General features: G+C 40.6%; 1 protein-coding gene across 2 annotated transcripts in view; it reads left to right on the top strand.

The window, feature by feature from the left end:
* LOC139757866 (ATPase family gene 2 protein homolog A-like) overlaps positions 1 to 22512 on the top strand; it is a 229525-nt gene that overhangs the window by 67903 nt on the left and 139110 nt on the right. For both annotated transcript variants that reach the window (XM_071678773.1, XM_071678774.1), the window contains exon 7: positions 9471 to 9672. In XM_071678773.1, coding sequence (XP_071534874.1) covers positions 9471 to 9672 — 202 coding nt within the window. The remainder of the gene's footprint in view (positions 1 to 9470; positions 9673 to 22512) is intronic.

Raw genomic sequence — 22512 nt, 5'->3', positions numbered from 1 at the left:
AGGGCAAATGAGAGTTGGGGTGAGAGAGTATCATTAAATTTCATGGAGAATAAAAAGATGTTCTGGAAGGAGGTAAATAAAGTGCGTAAGACAAGGGAGCAAATGGGAACTTCAGTGAAGGGGGCTAATGGGGAGGTGATAACAAGTAGTGGTGATGTGAGAAGGAGATGGAGTGAGTATTTTGAAGGTTTGTTGAATGTGTTTGATGATAGAGTGGCAGATGTGGGGTGTCTTGGTCGAGGTGGTGTGCAAAGTGAGAGGGTTAGGGAAAATGATTTGGTAAATAGAGAAGAGGTAGTAAAAGCTTTACGGAAGATGAAAGCCCGCAAAGCAGCAGGTTTGGATGGTATTGCAGTGGAATTTATTAAAAAAGGGGGTGACTGTATTGTTGACTGGTTCGTAAGGTTATTTAATGTATGTATGATTCATGGTGAGGTGCCTAAGGATTGGCGGAATGCTTGCATAGTGCCATTGTATAAAGGCAAAGGGGATAAGAGTGAGTGCTCAAATTACAGAGGTATAAGTTTGTTGAGTATTCCTGGTAAATTATATGGGAGGGTATTGATTGAGAGGGTGAAGGCATGTACAGAGCATCAGATTGGGGAAGAGCAGTGTGGTTTCAGAAGTGGTAGAGGATGTGTGGATCAGGTGTTTGCTTTGAAGAATGTATGCGAGAAATACTTAGAAAAACAAATGGATTTGTATGTAGCATTTATGGATCTGGAGAAGGCATATGATAGAGTTGATAGAGATGCTCTGTGGAAGGTTTTAAGAATATATGGTGTGGGAGGCAAGTTGTTAGAAGCAGTGAAAAGTTTTTATTGAGGATGTAAGGCATGTGTACGTGTAGGAAGAGAGGAAAGTGATTGGTTCTCAGTGAATGTAGGTTTGCGGCAGGGGTGTGTGATGTTTCCATGGTTGTTTAATTTGTTTATGGATGGGGTTGTTAGGGAGGTGAATGCAAGAGTTTTGGAAAGAGGGACAAGTATGCAGTCTGTTGTGGATGAGAGAGCTTGGGAAGTGAGTCAGTTGTTGTTCGCTGATGATACAGCGCTGGTGGCTGATTCATGTAAGAAACTGCAGAAGCTGGTGACTGAGTTTGGTAAAGTGTGTGAAAGAAGAAAGTTAAGAGTAAATGTGAATAAGAGCAAGGTTATTAGGTACAGTAGGGTTGAGGGTCAAGTCAGTTGGGAGGTAAGTTTGAATGGAGAAAAGCTGGAGGAAGTGAAGTGTTTTAGATATCTGGGAGTGGATCTGGCAGCGGATGGAACCATGGAAGCGGAAGTGAATCATAGGGTGGGGGAGGGGGCGAAAATTCTGGGAGCCTTGAAGAATGTTTGGAAGTCAAGAACATTATCTCGGAAAGCAAAAATGGGTATGTTTGAAGGAATAGTGGTTCCAACAATGTTGTATGGTTGCGAGACGTGGGCTATGGATAGAGTTGTGCGCAGGAGGGTGGATGTGCTGGAAATGAGATGTTTGAGGACAGTATGTAGTGTGAGGTGGTTTGATCGAGTAAGTAATGTAAGGGTGAGAGAGATGTGTGGAAATAAAAAGAGTGTGGTTGAGAGAGCAGAAGAGGGTGTATTGAAATGGTTTGGTCACATGGAGAGAATGAGTGGGGAAAGATTGACCAAGAGGTTATATGTGTCAGAGGTGGAGGGAACGAGAAGTGGGAGACCAAATTGGAGGTGGAAAGATGGAGTGAAAAAGATTTTGAGTGATCGGGGCCTGAATATGCAGGAGGGTGAAAGGCGTGCAAGGAATAGAGTGAATTGGAACGATGTGGTATACCGGGGTCGACGTGCTGTCAATGGATTGAACCAGGGCATGTGAAGCGTCTGGGGTAAACCATGCAAAGTGTGTGGGCCTGGATGTGGAAAGGGAGCTGTGGTTTCGGTGCATTATTACATGACAGCTAGAGACTGAGTGTGAACGAATGGGGCCTTTGGTGTTTTTCCTAGCGCTACCTCGCACACATGAGGGGGGAGGGGGTTGTTATTCCATGTGTGGCGGGGTGGCGATGGGAACAAATAAAGGCAGACAGTATGAATTATGTACATGTGTATATATGTATATGTCTGTGTTTGTATATATATTTGTACATTGAGATGTATAGGTATGTATATTGTGCGTTTGTGGACATGTATGTATATACATGTGTATGTGGGCGGGTTGGGCCATTCTTTCGTCTGTTTCCTTGCGCTACCTCGCTAACGCGGGAGACAGCGACAAAGCAAAATAAATAATAAATATATAGCTATGATGTTTGCTTTTTTCCATTCCCTTAGCACTATGACTCTTTTCAGTGATGTCATGAACATTGTGATTCAAGTGGTCTATCAAAGTTATCTGCACACCTCTGCATATATGATGAAATTTCTTCAGGACCATGAGCCTTGTATGGGTCATCCTTTTAGTGTTGTGTTCATATCTTTTTTAGATATCATAACAATTTCCATAACCTTCCCATTCTTTACATCTGAATCCCTTAGCCTGATCTGCTGCTCCTTAACTGACAACTGATTGCTGATAAATTTATGGAATAGTCTTGGATATTCAACTGCCTTGTTCACAATATATTTTTCAAAGTTTCTTTATTCCAGTTTTATGCTGCTGTACTCATTCCATGCTCTCTTATAATTTGCCAATGCTGGCAAGGTAAAGCGCTGTCTTTATCTTCACCGTTGAACTTCCTGAAGCTCCATTGCTTTCTGACATCTTTTATTAAAGCTTTCCTTCCTCTTTTATATCTTTACTTCTGCACTTGAGGCTCTAAATTTCACAGAACCTCTCAACACAATACCCTGTTTCCTGGCTATTGAAATCCATTTCCCAATCTATGTTACCTTAGCAATTATTGAGGTTTCTTTAGTTTCCATGATTATATCTCATCTTTATTTTCTGTCAGCTCTGCTCTTTTAATATCCTCTTTTACCACATATTCAAACTTTGGTGTTGAATTATCACTTTTTCCAACTAGTGTACTGTATATAATGTTCTCGGTATTCATGCTGGTGGGTGTGAAAATAAAGTCTAGTAATGATGGTGTACCAGTCCCTCATCCTAGTATGCTTCATGACAGACTGGTGCCTGGAAATATTCCAGTATACACACTATTAACTTGGGTCTTCATGACTCTCTGTTATCATGGTAATCGAAATTCCTCCAAAGTGTCTCCTTGTAGTTGAAATCCCCCATTATCAGTAGTTTACTATCTCTAAGAAGTGAGTGTTTCACAGCCTTATGTACCGTGTTGAGTGCTCCTTCTTTGTTATCACTGTGTATTTGTTCCATTTCATTGCATTTCTTTGGAGGATTATATACTCATAACACCACAATGCTCTTCTTCCTTACAGTTACTGTTTCCATTATGCATTGTCTGAATGGACCATCCTCCACTATTTCTTTAAAATTCAGGCTCCTTTTTTTTATCAAGGGGCCAATCCTTCCCTTTCCTTTCTTGCTATTATGTACCCATCTGGGCAGAACAGGTGAAAGCTTATCTCTTTAGTAAGCTTTATTTCCATGACTTCAGTAATATCAGGTGCACTTTCCCTTATACGATCCTTGAATTCTGATTCTCTTCCAGTAACTATTAACCCATCCGCATTTGACTACATTACTTTCACTCATTAGCGTATCCTAACACTTCTCCCCTCTCTGCAGTTCGGTTGGGGTTGCTCCATCATTCTGCCATATGTGGTATCTCCAGTTTTTTGTCCTCTGACTATACTCTTTTATTTCTCTCTCTCTTCCTTAGATCTATCACACTTGATGAATATCCCACTGAATTTCACAGTGCCTTTAAGGTTCTTAGCTGTTCGAAGTACTCCCTTGCTAGATGACTCCAAGTCAAATGTAATATTACTGGTTGTCCCTTACATCTCAGTTACAACTTCCTAGTATTCTCGTTTCCTTTATCACAAAAGTCACTTCTGACGGGCTGATGGTCTCCACCACTTTTACTATGCATTTCCTCCTTTCTCCTTTCTTCCTTATCAGGTTTTTGATCTTCCAGTCCAAAAATCATCAGTGATATATGTCTGTCAAACTCTTGCTTCACTTATCTTTCTAACTTTTGTGCCACTTCTTTTTCATTTTGATCACTCAGTGTGGTAATGTCAACGTCTGTGTTTCCAGCCTGCTCCATAATATTTCTTCTGGCAAGCAAGCATTAGTCTTGTATTCTCTATACTTTTCTAAACCTTTTTCTACCTGATCAGGTTTTGATATTATTCCAGTAGATTCAGCGTGCAGTTATGTCCTTTCCTTTATTTGAGTCTTCTGGTAATGTTCCTGCAATATACAGTCCAATATTGTCATCAAATTTTTCCTCTGATTGCATGGCCTTTAGTACTTTAGACTTCGTTCTTATACTTCATCTTACCTCTGATTTGGTTTCACTTAATCTGTTTCTTTTCTTCCTAATCTCATGGCTCCCTTAATGGTCCTTTGAACTGCTTCTTCAATTTACTTAACTAAAGCTGTAGTTGCATATCGTCTGAGTTTGTTTTATGATGATTGTAAGCATAGGTGATTGAGGGTAATTGTGAATAAAAGTAAAGTAATGGTGTTGAAAGGAAACAGAAAGTAATGATTTTTGCAAAGTGTCCTGAAAGTGTCCTGAACTGTGTTATAGATATTGGAGGAGAAAGACTGGAAGGTGACAGCACTTAAGTATTTGGGGACTGTCTTGGGAAGTTTGGTAATGTGAAAGGAAAGATTAAGGTGCAGTACAGGGTAGAAGAGTCATTTGGTCTCTTAATTATTAGATTATTGAAGGGTAGAGATGTAAGTATGAAAGTGAAGAAAGGATTAAGGAACAGCATAGTCCTCTCAACCCTGATGTATGGAGCTAAAATGTGGACATGGGGTAAGTCACAGAGGTTAAGAATCCAGGCTATGGAAATGAGCTAATTGAGAGGAGCATATGGTGTGGTTAGATGAAATGAAGAAAGATATGAGGGGTTGTATGAGAGATTTGTTACGGCAGGCATGTGGAAAGAATGCAAGATAGGAAGCTTACAAGGAGAGTGTATGTTAGTATAATTTAGGGAGTTGGTGTGAGAGGAAGACCACCTGTTACATGGGGAAATAGGGTGGAATAGTACTGGATGGAGAGAAATGCTGGAAAATGCATGGAATGATGTATGCAAGGGAGGTATGTAAGGACAAGGATAAATGGAGACTTTTGCTGTGGGAGTTCTGGGTGGGAATGGGCATCAGAGATATAGATTGATGAATGTTTAGTTTATACGTGTTTTTTGGTCAGCGTTTTAGGTTATTTATTAATTATTCATTTACAAGTGCCCCAGGACCAGTTTCTATGAAAGAATCCTCGTATTACCAAAGATATTTCAACAGGCTCTTGCAGTCCAAGGCTGTGCTGCTTCCAATGGAAGGGAAATGTAGACTCCTTTGGAATGAGAAGCTATTTGCAGAAACAGTACTCACAATGATACAGCTTAGCTAAAGATGCTTTCCACTCCTGTCTTAGGACAGATACCTACTTATTGCCCCAGAAGTTCTTTCTATCCTTATGAGGCTCCTGTAGCCATATCCACTGGTTGGGACCACTGGTCATACAGTGTTGTGGTGTTTATGTATCTATGTGCAGGGAGCGTAGGGCAATTAAGTAGCAAGTGTTTGGCGTGTTCTTTATGGTAGTTGCATCATGGGCATGAAGGGTCTTGGGATATGTTGAAACAGTGGTTGTAATGTTACAGTGATGGGTGATGTCTGGAGCATAAGCAGGAGAGTGTGACTCATGTTTGGCAGGGAAATGTGCTTTCTGGTGATTATATTTCTAGTAGGTTGGAAGGTTGGTAATTTAGTGTGTTAGGTTATTTCATGTGTATGTGTTTTGTCATTGTTGCATTTGATGGGAGTTATCAGGATCTGTGAGTAGAGGTTACTGAATGTATGCCAGGGTTTAGCCTTTTATTTCTACTTGGGTTTTTGTTGGTTAGTTATAGAATGGTTTGGGTTGGAGGGAGACTAGTGCTGTTGCAGAGAATTGGGTAGTGAGGGTAGTGAGCATGGTTAGGTGGGTCTGTGTAGGTAGGATCTTTGTTTTATTGTGAAGGTGTTGATTTTTTGTGGATTCTAGGCATCCATTTATTGCTGTGTGCACTATTTTGTGTTGTTTGAAGCTTTGTCGTATTTGCTTTTGAGGGGATAGAAGACCAGGCAGGTGAGGCATAGTTTAAATTGGAGTGGACAAATTGCTTGTAAAAGATGTTGGGGAATTCACTTTCTTATCTAAATTTGGTGCCATTTAGTGGTATGAGGGTGTATAGTTTTTGTGTTGCTTTTGTGATTATGTTATTGATGTGGGGAATGAATGTTGTGTGTGTGTGTGTGTGTGTGTGTGTGTGTGTGTGTGTGTGTGTGTGTGTGTGTGTGTGTGTGTGTGTGTGTCAAATGCGATGACTAGAATGTTTGGTATTTTGTGTTTTGTTTAATGGGAGAGACTGTCCATTCAAAGAATGTGTCAGCTGGATATATGTCTGCCTAGGGTTAAAAGAGTGATTGAAGACTTTTTTGGAGATGCAGACATACTGCTCTGAGTGAGCCATTATTCCAGTTCTGTAATGCACTGCTGTCTGTTTGATGCTGCCACTGTAGTGTTTGGGTGTTGCAATGTGATTGTGAGGTCATCTGCATATGAAAGGACTTTCATTTTGAGGTTTCCCAGTGCTTGTCTCATAGAAGGTGACTAAGAAGGGTGGGAGCACGGGGTTGAAAACTTTTCCCCTCTTGTATTTCAGGCATTAGAAGATGCAATAGGAGAAGGAGCCCAAACAAGGACTGCTTATTTGTGTGTGAATGTAACCAAGATGAGAAGAAAGGAGAGATATCATGTAGGCAGTATGTTTAAGGAAAGTAGCCTGTGTGTTCTGGCTCTCAGTAAAACAAAGCTCAAGAGTAAAGGGAAAGAATGGATTGGTGTTAAAGTCAGAAGATGGTGTGAGGGCAAAATTTAAGGAAAGGGTAATACTACTGCTGAAGCAGTCGTTATGGATATGTGTGAAATAGAGTAAGGAAGTGGCTTTCACTCTGATGTAATTTAAAATGAAAGTGGATTGCAAGAGGTGGGTGATTATTAGTCTGTATGCACCTGGCCAAGAAATGAAAGATCATGAGACACAAGTATTTTGGAAGCAGCTGTGTATGTGTGTCAGCTGTTTTGTTGAAAGAAATTGGATATAGTGATGATTAAAGTGCAGTTTAAGGTATAAATGGGGGACATAGGGTATTCAGCAAGGTAAATGGGATTGGTGCATGGATTGTGGAGTTGTGTTGAAAAAGAATTAGTTGTGGGAATGCCTGGTTTAAAAAGGGCATACATAAGTACATGTGAGTGAGTAGGAAAGTTGGTAAGCTTGCATTAATGGATTACTTACTAACTGAAAAGCATACAAAAGAAAGACTTTGGGATGTAAATGTACTGAGAGGGGTTGCTGGTTGGATGTCTGATTATTCTTGTGAAGGCAAGGATAAAGATTTTCAAAAGTTTTTCAAAAAGAGGAAATGATTTGAATGAGTAGGGAATGCCAAAATTAAGTTAGCTTAGAGAAGAGATGTGTGTGAGAAAATACTGGGAGAGAATGGGTGAAGAATGGCAAATGGTGAAAATAAATAAAGCAAGGAAAGTGGGCAAAGAATGAGAGTTTTTAGAGAAGCAATGCTGGCATGTGCATGAGAATGTGGCATTTGGAAGGTAGAGAGGGTAGGTAAGAAATGGTAGTGAATGGTGGGATGACAAATTAAAGTTGCTAGTGAAAGGAAAAAGAGAGGTATTTGGGCACGGGAAGGAGTGCAGATATTAGGAGATGTGCTAGAGAAAGTGACAGTAGGTCAAGAGGAAGGTGCTGAAGTTGAAAAAGAGGGCAAATGAGAGTTGGGGTGACAGAGTACTAGTAAACTTCAGGGAGACTAAGATGTTTTTGGAGGCAGTTAATAGTGTGAGAAAAACAAGAGAACAAATGGGAACATCAGTGAAAAGAGGTCAAATTGGGAAGTGGTAACAGGCGGTGATGAGGTGAGGAGGAGATTGAGTGCGATATCGAGGAGATTAGTCGCCTTCTACGACACGCAGGGAATACGTAGGAGGTATTCTTTCTCCCCTATCCCCAGGATTACTGTACTTATGTTCACATTTACTCTCAGCTTCTTTTTTCACACACTTCCAAACTCTGTCATCAGCTTCTGATGTTTCCCTTTGGAGTATGCCATCAGAGCCATGTCATTTACAGATAATATGTACTTCACTTCCTGTGCCCTCTCTCCACCTTCAGCATACTATAAACTTGTCCCTTGTTCTAAGATATGTACATTTACCTCCAAAACCATCCTGTCCATAACCAGTTTCATCAGCCATGGTAACATCAAATCCTTCATGCAGAACTACCTTCCCCAGGAAGCACTCACGCCTCTCCCTTCTACGTGCACACATACCTTGCTCTATTGATGAAACTCTTCACTGCATTAAATAACATTCCATTTACCTCATATAATTTTAGCGCCTACCACAATGCCCCTCTATCAGCTCTATCATATGCTTTCTCCAGCTCTATTAATGCCACACACAGTTCACAGTTAAAGGATTTCTCACACAAAGTCTTCAAACCAAACACCTGGTACACATCTCTAATTCTCATGAGACTACACTGCTCCTCCCCTGTCTAATTCTTTGTGCATACCACCACCCTCTTAGTCACCTCTCTCCCATTCCCCGTATGAGGTATGCTCTATATGTACTTATACTCGTTATCTGAGCAATCACTTTTATTCTCTTTACCTTTATATAAGGGCACTATACACATATTCTGCCAGTCCTCAGGTGCCTCATCTTTGGCCATACAAACATTGACTAACTTGACTAATCAATCTACAGCACTTGCTTGAGAAACTCTCTGACAATCCCATCCACTTGTGCTGCTTTGTTGCACTTCATCTTTGGCCAGGCTTTCACTGCATCCTCTGTTTTCACCATAAGATTTTTTAAAACTGTTTTGCTTCACATGCTACTTTGTCCCAAATGCATCACTCCAAGCACCATATCATCCAGCCCTTCCAACTATCTAATGTATTGATTGTACTTTTTGTACTTTGATCCTCTGTCTCAGTCTGTCTGTTTATCCTTTGGGTGGGGGTGGAGAGGGGATGAGCATACTTGGGACTTTTCATGTTTCATTTTTCCTCACAGATATCATTAAATTAAACTATCCATCTCTTTTTCACCTTTTCTTTCTCTGTTACTACTTCCTTTCTGCTCCCCTTACTGAATGGAATGAACTAGAAACTTTGTATTGGCATTGATTTGAATAGTTTTTCACAGCTTTTTTGACTGAAGATTGTTGCTGACCTTTTAAAGTGTGAATATATTCTGTTATGTCTCCTTGTCTCTTTCCTTTTTATTATTCTAAGTAATTGTACCAAATCTTTTTAATCTAATGTTTCAGTGTACCTCATGACTTAGAAGTATCAGATATAATGACCATAGCTGCTAATACTCATGGCTATGTTGGAGGAGACCTACGAAGTGTTGTGATGGAGTCAGTAATGCAGACAGAAGGAAAAATACTTTCAAAACAAGATTTAGATGCTTCTTTGACAATCATAAAGCCTGCAGCTCTTAGAGACTCCACAGTTTCTGAATTAGAGGTGGGACAAGAAAGGTCATCGATATCTGTTATGCACATGTAGTGTTGTATTGTTACTTATAATTAGTCTGTAAACTTTAAGCTTGATATGTTTGTTACTAGCTTTTATATTATTTCTTCTACAAGTATTACTATAACAGAATGAGTACTTTCTTTATGTAACTGCTTCTCATGCTGTCTTTAGACAATGCCAAAAACAAACAAGTAAACAACAGTCTCACTTGCATACATCCACTCTCTAAATGTTGTGTACAGTATATTGAAACCAAAGCCTACCATCCACAGCCAAAACCCTAAAATATTCCATGGTTTACTTGGACTACCTCCCATAACTTGGTTTAGATCACCAGCAGCTTGTTGCCCCTCCTCCCATATAGCATATCAATCCAAGCCATTCTGCCATTAACCCTCTTGAATGTTCAATCCCTGATACCCCAAAGACTCCTTCACTCCATCTATCCATCTCCTTCTTGGCCTCCATTCCCCCTTTTTACCTACACTTTTGACACTTACATCCTTTTAGTCATTCATTTTGTGGTCATCTTCAGAACCACTTCAACACACCCTGGTCAGCTCTCTCAATCAGACTGTGCTTGCTTCCACACCTTTCTCTTATACTGTCATTCCTTATATAATCAACCAATCTCATGCCACATATTGTCCCCATGCATCTCATCTGAAACACATACATCCTCTCCTTTCCTTTGCATTTGAGGCCATAGACTGAAATCAATACATCATTATCAGGACAGCTATGGCGTTAGACATACCCCTTTTTGCCCAAACAGACAGTCTTCTTTCTACACACATACCTTGTTGCACCTAAGACTTTCACCAATCATCTCCCCCTTTTGTCTTGGTTCACCCATCATTATTGCATCTGCTACCTTGTCCACTCCCAAGGACTTAAAGTCACCCAACTTTTTCCAGGTTCTCCTCATCTAAATTTCCACTCAGCCAGTCAGTCTCACCTTGTTGCACTTCATTACTGTACTTTCTTTTTTTCTTTCATACTATTCGCCATTTCCCACGTTAGTGAAGTAGCGTTAAGAACAGAGGACTGGGACTTTGAGGGAATATTCTCACCTGGCCCCCTTCTCTGTTTCTTCTTTTTGGGGAAAAAAAAAAAAAGAGATGGGAGGATTTCCAGCCCCCCGTTCCCTCCCCTTTTAGTCGCCTTCTACGACACGCAGGGAATACGTAGGAGTATTCTTTCTCCCCTATCCCCAGGATTACTGTACTTATGTTCACATTTACTCTCAGCTTCTTTTTTCACACACTTCCAAACTCTGTCATCAGCTTCTGATGTTTCCCTTTGAAGTATGCCATCAGAGCCATGTCATTTACAGATAATATGTACTTCACTTCCTGTGCCCTCTCTCCACCTTCAGCATACTATAAACTTGTCCCTTGTTCTAAGATATGTACATTAACCTCCAAAACCATCCTGTCCATAACCAGTTTCATCAGCCATGGTAACATCAAATCCTTCATGCAGAACTACCTTCCCCAGGAAGCACTCACGCCTCTCCCTTCTATGTGCACACATACCTTGCTCTATTGATGAAAACTCTTCACTGCATTAAATAACATTCCATTTACCTCGTATAATTTTAGCGCCTACCACAATGCCCCTCTATCAGCTCTATCATATGCTTTCTCCAGCTCTATTAATGCCACACACAGTTCACAGTTCAAGGATTTCTCACACAAAGTCTTCAAACCAAACACCTGGCACACATCTCTAATTCTCATGAGACTACACTGCTCCTCCCCTGTCTAATTCTTTGTGCATACCACCACCCTCTCAGTCACCTCTCTCCCATTCCCCGTATGAGATATGCTCTATATGTACTTATACTCGTTATCTGAGCAATCACTTTTATTCTCTTTACCTTTATATAAGGGCACTATACACATATTCTGCCAGTCCTCAGGTGCCTCATCTTTGGCCATACAAACATTGACTAACTTGACTAATCAATCTACAGCACTTGCTTGAGAAACTCTCTGACAATCCCATCCACTTGTGCTGCTTTGTTGCACTTCATCTTTGGCCAGGCTTTCACTGCATCCTCTGTTTTCACCATAAGATTTTTTAAAACTGTTTTGCTTCACATGCTACTTAGTCCCAATTGCATCACTCCAAGCACCATATCATCCAGCACTTCCAACTATCTAATATGTTGATCGTACTTTTTGTACTTTGATCCTCTGTCTCAGTCTGTCTGTTATCCTTTGTGTGGGGGTGGAGAGGGGGATGAGCATACTTGGGACTTTTCATGTTTCATTTTTCCTCACAGATATCATTAAATTAAACTATCCATCTCTTTTTCACCTTTTCTTTCTCTGTTACTGCTTCCTTTCTGCTCCCTTTACTGATACTTCCATCTGTTCTCTTGTTTTTCTCATGCCAAAGATAAGGAAGTAAGAGAGAGTATAGTCAGAGGTTCTGCAGATGAAACAAGAATAAGTAAAGCATTGGAATTTGTGTAGGGTCAAGGAAAACTACAAAGTGCTTTAGCTATTATCTACAGACAGATAGATGAGAACTTACAGAATTTAATGACTTTCAAGAAAAATGATAAGTGATACAACATTGAGAACACTTGCAATATGAGACAGACAATTTAGGATGAAAATATTTAATGTATCTATAAGAAGTAAACATGAATACTGATATGTTGTATGGTCACCAGTAAAGCAGATTGAGTAATACAAGATAGAGAGAATACAGAAACATTTTACAAGTAAAATGAAGGGGCAGGTGCAAATGAATTACTCTGAAAGATTATAAGAGCTAGAGCTTCACAATCTGAAGGGAGAGTTATATGTACAGCAATATAAAATATGCCTGGCAACAGACAGAAGGATTAAAGAATACTGTTTCAAACCTGAAAGCAACAAGGCAAGTAACATCCAGACCAAAAAAGGTTTAAGACAAAGATGTATGATGGCCCAAGAAGGAAGTTGGAGTAATTATTCAACATGATACCTAATGATCATTGTGTAAAGGAAAGGGGGATAAAGGTGAGTGTTCAAATTACAGAGGTGTGATCTTGTTGACTGTACTGGATAAGTTGAATTGAAATAACAGTATGTTTTCAGAAGTGGTAGAGGATGCATGGACGAGGTGTTTGCTTCAAGAAATGCAATGAAATGTACTATGAGAAACAGAGGGATTTGTATGAGGCACTTATGGAACTTGAGAAAGCATATGATAGGGTTGATAGATACTTTGTGGAAGATCTTTAGGATATGTGGTGTGGGAAGCAGAGAGGTTTTTGTTAAGCATGTAAGACATGGGTATGAGTGAGAAGAGAGAAGACAGATTGATTCCAGGTGAAGGTTGGTCTACATCAGGAGTGTTTGATATCTCCATGGTTGTTTAATTTGTTTATAGCTGGGATGGTAAGGAAGGTAAATGCGGTAGTCTTTTAGAGAAAGGGGTGAGTATACAGTCTGTAGGGGATGAGGGGGCTTAGAAGGTAAGTCAGTTCTTTTCTGATGATACAGCACTGGCAGTAGATTAGAGTGAGAAACTGCTGAAGTTTGTGCCTTGATTCAGGTTAGTTAGGGTGAGAGTTTAAATGGAGAAGAATTAGGAATGAAGTGTTTTAGATACCTGGGAGTGGATATGGTGGCAAATGGAACCATGGAAACAGTCATGTAGTGGGCAAGGGGGGCAAATTTTCTGAGCACTAAAGAATCTGTGGAAAGAGTTCATTGTCTGGGAGGGCAGAAATGGGTATGTTTGAAGGTATAGTAGTTCCAGCTTTATTATATGGATGTGAAGCATGGGTTATGGATGAGGATGTGTGGATGAGGGTAGAAATATTGGAAATGGAATGTTTGAGAACAAGTGGTGTGAGACAGTTTGATCGAGTAAGTAATGAAACGGTAAGAGATATGTGTGGTGTTAAAGAGAGGGTGGTTGAGAGAACTGAATAGGGTGTGCTGAAATGTTTAGGATAAATGGAGAGAATGAGGAAGAATAGGTTATCAGAGAGGATATATGTGTCAGAAATGGAGGGAAGAAGGAGATGGGGTAGACCAAAGTGGAGCTGGAAGGATGGAGTGAAAATGATTTTGAGTGATTAGGGCCTGAATGTGCCGGAGGATGAAAGGTGTGAATGGGATAGAGTGAATTGGAATGACGTGGTATACAGGGGACATGTGAAGGTGCTGGGGTAAACCATGGAGAGGTCTGTCAGGCCTAGTAGTGGATATGGGGCTGTGGTTTTGGTGCACTGCACTTGACAGTTAAAGAATGGATGTGAGTGAATGCAACCTTTCTTTGTCTGTTCCTGGCACTACTTTGCTTATGCAGAAAATGGTGATCAAAATATGAAAGAAACTATCTAAGGAATTTACATGGGGCAACTACAGAGACATTCAAAAGAAAGTTAGACTCATGATTGAAGACAATACTGGGTAAACCTAGAATGAATAAATAGGCCAGTGGAATAACTGCTGAAAAAATTAATAAATAGGCCAGAGGAATAACTGCTGAAAAAATAGCAGTAAAGAGCAAGCAAGACAAACGATGGGTTAATCCTTGTCACACAAGTCAAGTGGTGAGTGCTTTGCACTAGCCCTTCCTTCATGGCAAAATGTCATCATAGGTACTCACAAGCGGGTAAATACTATTCACCTCCAAACAATTTTGTGTTCTCTCTGAAGCTCATCACTGCTCTCTCCCCATCTCTCATTTGCCCTCATTTTCACCTCTTGTGGATCTCATTTCACATCCAGCAATTTTCTCTTGTATTCCTCCATATCAATCATACTTCTTCCCCATAAGTGATGCCGATATGCCTCTCTTCCTTTAACAAGCAGTTTAACTTCTGTATTCCAACACTCATTACTTTTTATATGTCCACATTCCACTTTCTGCATGTAATGCACTTCACCTGCACATCTAAGCACTGCTTCCCTAAATACCTTCCACTTACTTTGTTTCATTTAGTATGAACACCATACCAGTCTTCACTCAATCTGTCTTGGTATACCTGCACACAGGCCTCTTTTCTGAGCTCCCAAATTTCTACCACTTTTTTTTTTTACATGTTATATCCTCTTCCAAAAAGCAGTACAATCTTTCACTCTCTCCTCCACCAAGAAATGGTCAGACATCCCACCTGCAACCCCTATTAGCATGTTCACATCCAACAATCTTTCCTTTACACATCTGTCATAGAACATAATTTGGTTATGTCTGGTGACCCAGCCTCAGTCCCCTGCATACACTTGTATGTGCCTTATTGTAAACCAGATATTCCCTGTTACTAATCTTTTCTTAGCACACACTCAACAAGGTCTTCCTCATTTTCGTTTTTACAGTGGGGACCCCATGCCCCATATTATACTCTCAGTTTTCACATCACCTACCCTTGTATTCAGATCTCCTAGCTCCAAGAATCAGTCCCTTGCATCAGAACTGCTGAAGTACTATCTTCTTCACTCCTCTCATCACCAGGTACATAATAATAGTCACCCACCTCTTGTAGTGTGCTTTCATTACAATCCATGTCAATCTTAAACTTACACCTTCTAATGAAGTCCCATGGCTTCCTCATCAGAAGTGCCGTTCCTTCCTTTACCTTCCTTCAAACAGACCCCAGACTTTACTTTCTGAACATTTTCAAACCATTCTCCCCTTCCCTTTCAACTTAGTTTCACTCTGAGCCAGAACATCTTAGTTCCTCTTATCAAACATAGCACCAATCTCTCCCTTCTTTTGATCCTGATTACACCTATGCACATTCAGACAACATAGTGTGAGCCTTCAAGGAAAAATCCTCACTTGGCTTGCTCCTTTGTTTCTGTGTTTGGAAAGTAGTAATGCAAGGATGGGAGGGTTTTCCATCTCCCAGCTCTTACCCCTCATAGTCACAGAGGATGTACATGGGTAGTACTCATTCTCCCATGATAAGGTCTCTCCATCTGCAAGAACTATCAGTACTGTGAGCCTCATGATTCTGTGTGTGAGAAGGACTTGGAAGTCAACATTGTCCCTAACCTGTCACTAGTCCCATACATGGGTAACAGTTAGGGAGACAAACTCTCCTGACAAATATCAGAATAGCTTTCTAGTATATGGATAGGGAAATATTAAGAAGGGTATTAGTATTCTTAATAAGATCAGAACAAGAACATGCTTCTCAGGTTTGGTTACCACACCTAAAGAAGCAGAAATAGCTTGTAGAGAAGGTCCATGGGAGGGCAGCAAAGATGATACTAGAATTAAGAGCCCTAAGTTGTAGGAAAAGGCTGGAGACTTTACTCATCTTGGAGTAGAAAGGAAAGGCTAGAGACTTTAACTTAACTTATCTTGGAGTGGATCTGTCAGCGGATGGAACCATGGAAGCGAAAGTGGATCATAGGGTGGGGGAGGGGGCGAAAATTTTGGGAGCCTTGAAAAATGTGTGGAAGTCGAGAACATTATCTCGGAAAGCAAAAATGGGTATGTTTGAAGGAATAGTGGTTCCAACAATGTTGTATGGTTGCGAGGCGTGGGCTATGGATAGAGTTGTGCGCAGGAGGATGGATGTGCTGGAAATGAGATGTTTGAGGACAATGAGTGGTGTGAGGTGGTTTGATCGAGTAAGTAACGTAAGGGTAAGAGAGATGTGTGGAAATAAAAAGAGCGTGGTTGAGAGAGCAGAAGAGGGTGTTTTGAAATGGTTTGGGCACATGGAGAGAATGAGTGAGGAAAGATTGACCAAGAGGATATATGTGTCGGAGGTGGAGGGAACGAGGAGAAGAGGGAGACCAAATTGGAGGTGGAAAGATGGAGTGAAAAAGATTTTGTGTGATCGGGGCCTGAACATGCAGGAGGGTGAAAGGAGGGCAAGGAATAGAATGAATTGGAGCGATGTGGTATACAGGGGTTGACGTGCTGTCAGTGGAGTGAATCAAGGCATGTGAAGCGTCTGGGGTAAACCATGGAAAGCTGTGTAGGTATGTATATTTGCGTGTGTGGACGTGTGTATGTACATGTGTATGGGGGGGGGGGTTGGGCCATTTCTTTCGTCTGTTTCCTTGCGCTACCTCGCAAACGCGGGAGACAGCGACAAAGTATAAGAAAAAAAAAAAAAAAAAAAAAAAAAATCTTGGAGAAGAGATGAGTGAGGGGTGACCTGATTATACCCTTTAGATTTTAAAAAGATCAATAATGAGGACATGAAAGATGTAAGGATGGGACAACAAAGGGACATAACATGAAATTAATTGAGAAAATATGTTAAAAGGGATATAAAGAAATGCTTTTACAGTATAAGAGTGGTGGAGAATGGTTGTTAATGCAGACAGTATACACGAATTTTAGTGGATGCATAACAGTAGAGAATGTTCAGGGATTGGGCAAATCTGAGTACAGTACAAATAGGTAATTATAAGTAGCTAGTTACAAGAAGGCAAAAAGCAGCAGGGAAGAGGTACGGGTAGCGATCCCTGTCTCTTTCAAGACTTTTAGGGGTTTACAGCTCATGAGGCCTGTTGTGTACAATTGAGGGGGAAGTAGAACATGAAGGAACCTCTGAATGGTATACTTATGAGATATGTATTGAGTTTTGTGGGTTTAAATCAATACTTTTTCTTCTTTTTCTTTTTCTCTTAAGGAACCTCACTTTGTAAGTGAGGGAGCAGATAACATTTTGGAGTGAACAAGTAGAGTAAGTAAGCATATAAAAGTGGAACTTGCCAAATGGAGTAAAATTTAAAATTTTTATGTAACTGAAAGGCAACACTCTTTGTCAAGGATCATAAAGGGAGTCATGAGACTAGGGTTGGAACAGAAATGCAGTGTAGTGGAGGAGATTCAGGAGTTAAAGCCAGAGGAAAGAAGTTGAAGCCCATAAAAAGCAAACATATTCAGATGGGTCTTCTCTGGATGTATTAGAATCTGTTCAGTTAAAGGACAGGACCAAAATGCATACTAAACCTATTGAAGACAATATTGGGCTTGATTTTTTTTTCTTTACACTGTTGGAGGCCCCAATCATGGAAAAAAGTCCACATCAAGGTTGGGCCTTAATTGAAATAGAAAGTGGTTAATGAAAGAGAAAAGGAACAGATAAGAAAAAGTATTTACAAATTTTGGAAGAAGTGAAAAATATCTTTTAAAAAGTGCTAGGTTTTAGTTATTGGGAAAGACATGAAAAGGTAAAGAGTTCCAAAGCTTTGAGGTGTAGGGAAAGATACAGTTATCAAAACGGCTGACCCTTGAGTTGCCAATGGCCACACAGTAATCATGTAATGCAGCAGCTTGCCAAGTATTGCATGTTCCAATTAGTGGTGGGGGCACACAAGCAGCCAGCTCTCCGGAGCAAAAAATAAAGCACAATAAAACTTCTGTTAACCAAAAATCTTGGGGGAAATCAGCTATTTAAAAGAAAACGTAGATACATGTTATTCAAGTTTTATTTTTTTTTATGCATTAAATAATTCACAAATTGCCCATTCCTCACTTTGTGCAGGAGTTTTTTTTTTTTTTTTTTTTTTTTTTTTATACTTTGTCGCTGTCTCCCGCGTCTGCGAGGTAGCGCAAAGGAAACAGACGAAAGAAATGGCCCAACCCCCCCCCCCATACACATGTACATACACACGTCCACACACGCAAATATACATACCTACACAGCCTTCCATGGTTTACCCCAGACGCTTCACATGCCTTGCTTCAATCCACTGACAGCACGTCAACCCCTGTATACCACATGACTCCAATTCACTCTATTTCTTGCCCTCCTTTCACCCTCCAGCATGTTCAGGCCCCGATCACACAAAATCTTTTTCACTCCATCTTTCCACCTCCAATTTGGTCTCCCTCTTCTCCTCGTTCCCTCCACCTCCGACACATATATCCTCTTGGTCAATCTCTCCTCACTCATTCTCTCCATGTGCCCAAACCATTTCAAAACACCCTCTTCTGCTCTCTCAACCACGCTCTTTTTATTTCCACACATCTCTCTTACCCTTACGTTACTTACTCGATCAAACCACCTCACACCACACATTGTCCTCAAACATCTCATTTCCAGCACATCCATCCTCCTGCGCACATCTCTATCCATAGCCCACGCCTCGCAACCATACAACATTGTTGGAACCACTATTCCCTCAAACATACCCATTTTTGCTTTCCGAGATAATGTTCTCGACTTCCACACATTTTTCAAGGCTCCCAAAATTTTCGCCCCCTCCCCCACCCTATGATCCACTTCCGCTTCCATGGTTCCATCCGCTGACAGATCCACTCCCAGATATCTAAAACACTTCACTTCCTCCAGTTTTTCTCCATTCAAATTCACCTCCCAATTGACTTGACCCTCACCCCTACTGTACCTAATAACCTTGCTCTTATTCACATTTACTCTCAACTTTCTTCTTCCACACACTTTACCAAACTCAGTCACCAGCTTCTGCAGTTTCTCACATGAATCAGCCACCAGCGCTGTATCATCAGCGAACAACAACTGACTCACTTCCCAAGCTCTCTCATCCCCAACAGACTTCATACTTGCCCCTCTTTCCAGGACTCTTGCATTTACCTCCCTTACAACCCCATCCATAAACAAATTAAACAACCATGGAGACATCACACACCCCTGCCGCAAACCTACATTCACTGAGAACCAATCACTTTCCTCTCTTCCTACACGTACACATGCCTTACATCCTCGATAAAAACTTTTCACTGCTTCTAACAACTTGCCTCCCACACCATATATTCTTAATACCTTCCACAGAGCATCTCTATCAACTCTATCATATGCCTTCTCCAGATCCATAAATGCTACAAACAAATCCATTTGCTTTTCTAAGTATTTCTCACATACATTCTTCAAAGCAAACACCTGATCCACACATCCTCTACCACTTCTGAAACCGCACTGCTCTTCCCCAATCTGATGCTCTGTACATGCCTTCACCCTCTCAATCAATACCCTCCCATATAATTTACCAGGAATACTCAACAAACTTATACCTCTGTAATTTGAGCACTCACTCTTATCCCCTTTGCCTTTGTACAATGGCACTATGCACGCATTCCGCCAATCCTCAGGCACCTCACCATGAGTCATACATACATTAAATAACCTTACCAACCAGTCAACAATACAGTCACCCCCTTTCTTAATAAATTCCACTGCAATACCATCCAAACCTGCTGCCTTGCCGGCTTTCATCTTCCGCAAAGCTTTTACTACCTCTTCTCTGTTTACCAAATCATTTTCCCTAACCCTCTCACTTTGCACACCACCTCGACCAAAACACCCTATATCTGCCACTCTGTCATCAGACACATTCAACAAACCTTCAAAATACTCATTCCATCTCCTTCTCACATCACCGCTACTTGTTATCACCTCCCCATTTACGCCCTTCACTGAAGTTCCCATTTGCTCCCTTGTCTTACGCACCCTATTTACCTCCCTCCAGGAGTTATGAACTCCAAAAACCTTATGCAAGAGAAATCATATATAGCTCAGGCAGATTCTCCCGTTACCTTCACAATATGTAACTTCAGACATTGAATAATCATATGTAGCCATCCTTTACTTTCTTGAAACAGCAAAAGCTCATCTACATTGTCTTCTTTACATAATTATAATTGCTCCTAAATCTTCAGAACTTCAGACCTCAGCTGAAGTTTGCAAAGGCTGCTATTCTTCATCTCATAGTTTATGTATAATGAGAGCATTTTTCTCCACCTTCTCCATCAGAGGATTTGTAACTCTTGTTGTTACCTTAGCAGGCAGTGGAGAAGTTGACCACAGCACCTCGAATTTTCTCAGCATTCTTCTTTTAGTTATGGATTGTAGGTTCACTCGGCATCAATGCATCAGATGATTTCTAGCATTATTTTATAAGGTCTGGGAGGTTTTCTTCTGTTTACATGCCGGTTCTTGAGTAGATGTTGTTGGACGTTTGGATGCCATATTAACAAACACAAACACAGCAGTTTGCAGGAAAATCACATAAGCAGGTATACCTAAATCACGAGTAGCACACATCTGCACACAATGGTGGTATCTGTTGGACTGACCCACTGGCAGGAACATGGCGCATTACACCCAGGACCAACGCTTGCTCCACACACCAACCCTCATTGAAAGTTTGGCACACTTCCTACTGAACTGACACTCCTTCATCAACATTAGCACATTGTAAGATTTCTTGCTTTGTTTCTAGGGTCAGAGAGGTTCTTTTCATTTTAATTGCTGATTTTGGGGTAGGAGAAGATGTTGTTGGACATTTGGATGCCATATTTACAAACATAAGCACAGCAGGTTGTAAGGAAATTACATTAGCATGTATAACCAAATCGCACAAGTAGCACAGATCCACAAATGATGATGGTAACTGTTAGATTGACCCACTAGTGGTGGGTATGTGACATGCTTCATTTAGGACCCATGTTTATTCCACCCACCAACCCTCACTGAAATGTTGATGCACTTTCCACTGCACATATATTTTAAAATTGTTTTACCTATTTGTAAATATTTTGTAGAGGAGATGCTAATTTTTGTTAGCAAACAAGTGCTACTAGAAGCCTCAATCTTCTTTTGCTGCTTGGTAATGTTGTAAATAGTTGTCATGCTGATGGTGAAGTCCTTCATAAGTGCTAACTTGGACTTGGCCATAGTCAGCATCTTGCACAACTCAGTCTTCTTTTCGATGCTTAAGACATTCCTCTGAAACTTTATGTGAGATGTAAATGGCTTCAAGGAGCTGTCAGGCAGTTGCTCATGATGCTTGAGGGGGGCCATTTTCCACAGTAGCAATCAAAATATGCAGATGTGCAAGACCAGCACACAATAGAGCATCAGAGAGCACATAGGAGATGGCAAACAATCACCAGGTGGTGGGTACACTAATTGCTGTAGCATGGTGCATGCACAATATGAAATATTTTTACATGTCTTGTTCAATTTTTTTTTTAAATATTGGAAGGTTTCTAACTGAAATTGAAAAAACATGCATTAGTTTGAACATTTCTTTGTCTCAGATTACGGATAACAGAAGTTTCACTGTAATACCTATAGAAGAAGGAAAGTGAACTAACATTGCATCATAAGGCAAGTGGGTTAGTTTTGATGTTAGCTTGGGATAGTTAATGAGTCAGACCACTTTTGACTCAACTCTGTCAAGTAAAGTTGCAGAGCCAGAACCACCCCAGCTGTGTGAACAGTACTCCATACAAGGATGGATCAGTCCTTTGTATGAATGGAGCAGTTGTTTGGAAGAAAAGAAATTCCAACATCTAAAACGGACTTCCAGTTTCCTAAAGACAGACTTCGATATTTCCCTAATGTAGGATTTCCAAAATAATGTGGATATCACAGTAGTACCAAGTATATTCATTGAGTCAAGAGGAGAAATTACAGATCTGGTAAAGGAGAGAGGAAAGTTGTGAGGAGTGTTTAACAGAAATGATCAGAAACCAGGTCTTGGAAACATTACAGTAACCAGATTTCATGTACCCCACTAAGATATCCTGTCCAAGTCTGAGTTTGTTGAGGAGGTTCTGTAGAGACAAGATGCTGAGTGAGTGAGAGAAGAAATAGCATCATTGAAGGATGTACAGGAATGAGTGGTGAGTTATCAGCATATGAGTGGATTTAGTTATTTGTAAAGGAAAGGAAATCATTGATGAAAGGAAGAAAGAGTGAGGGAGACTGGACAGAACCTTAGTGGGTACCACTGTTGATGGAGAAAGGGGTACAGGCTGATCCATCAACAACCATGGAGAGAGACTGGCTGGAGAGTAAGTTAGGTATGAGGGAGCAAAGTGAGGAAGGGAAGCCAAAAGACAGGAGCTTAGTGATGAGAC

This window comes from Panulirus ornatus, chromosome 28 (assembly GCF_036320965.1).
Source record: "Panulirus ornatus isolate Po-2019 chromosome 28, ASM3632096v1, whole genome shotgun sequence".
Taxonomy (NCBI): Eukaryota; Metazoa; Arthropoda; class Malacostraca; order Decapoda; family Palinuridae; genus Panulirus; species Panulirus ornatus.
Note: the sequence above shows the minus strand (reverse complement) of the source record. Positions and strands in the feature narration are given on the sequence as shown.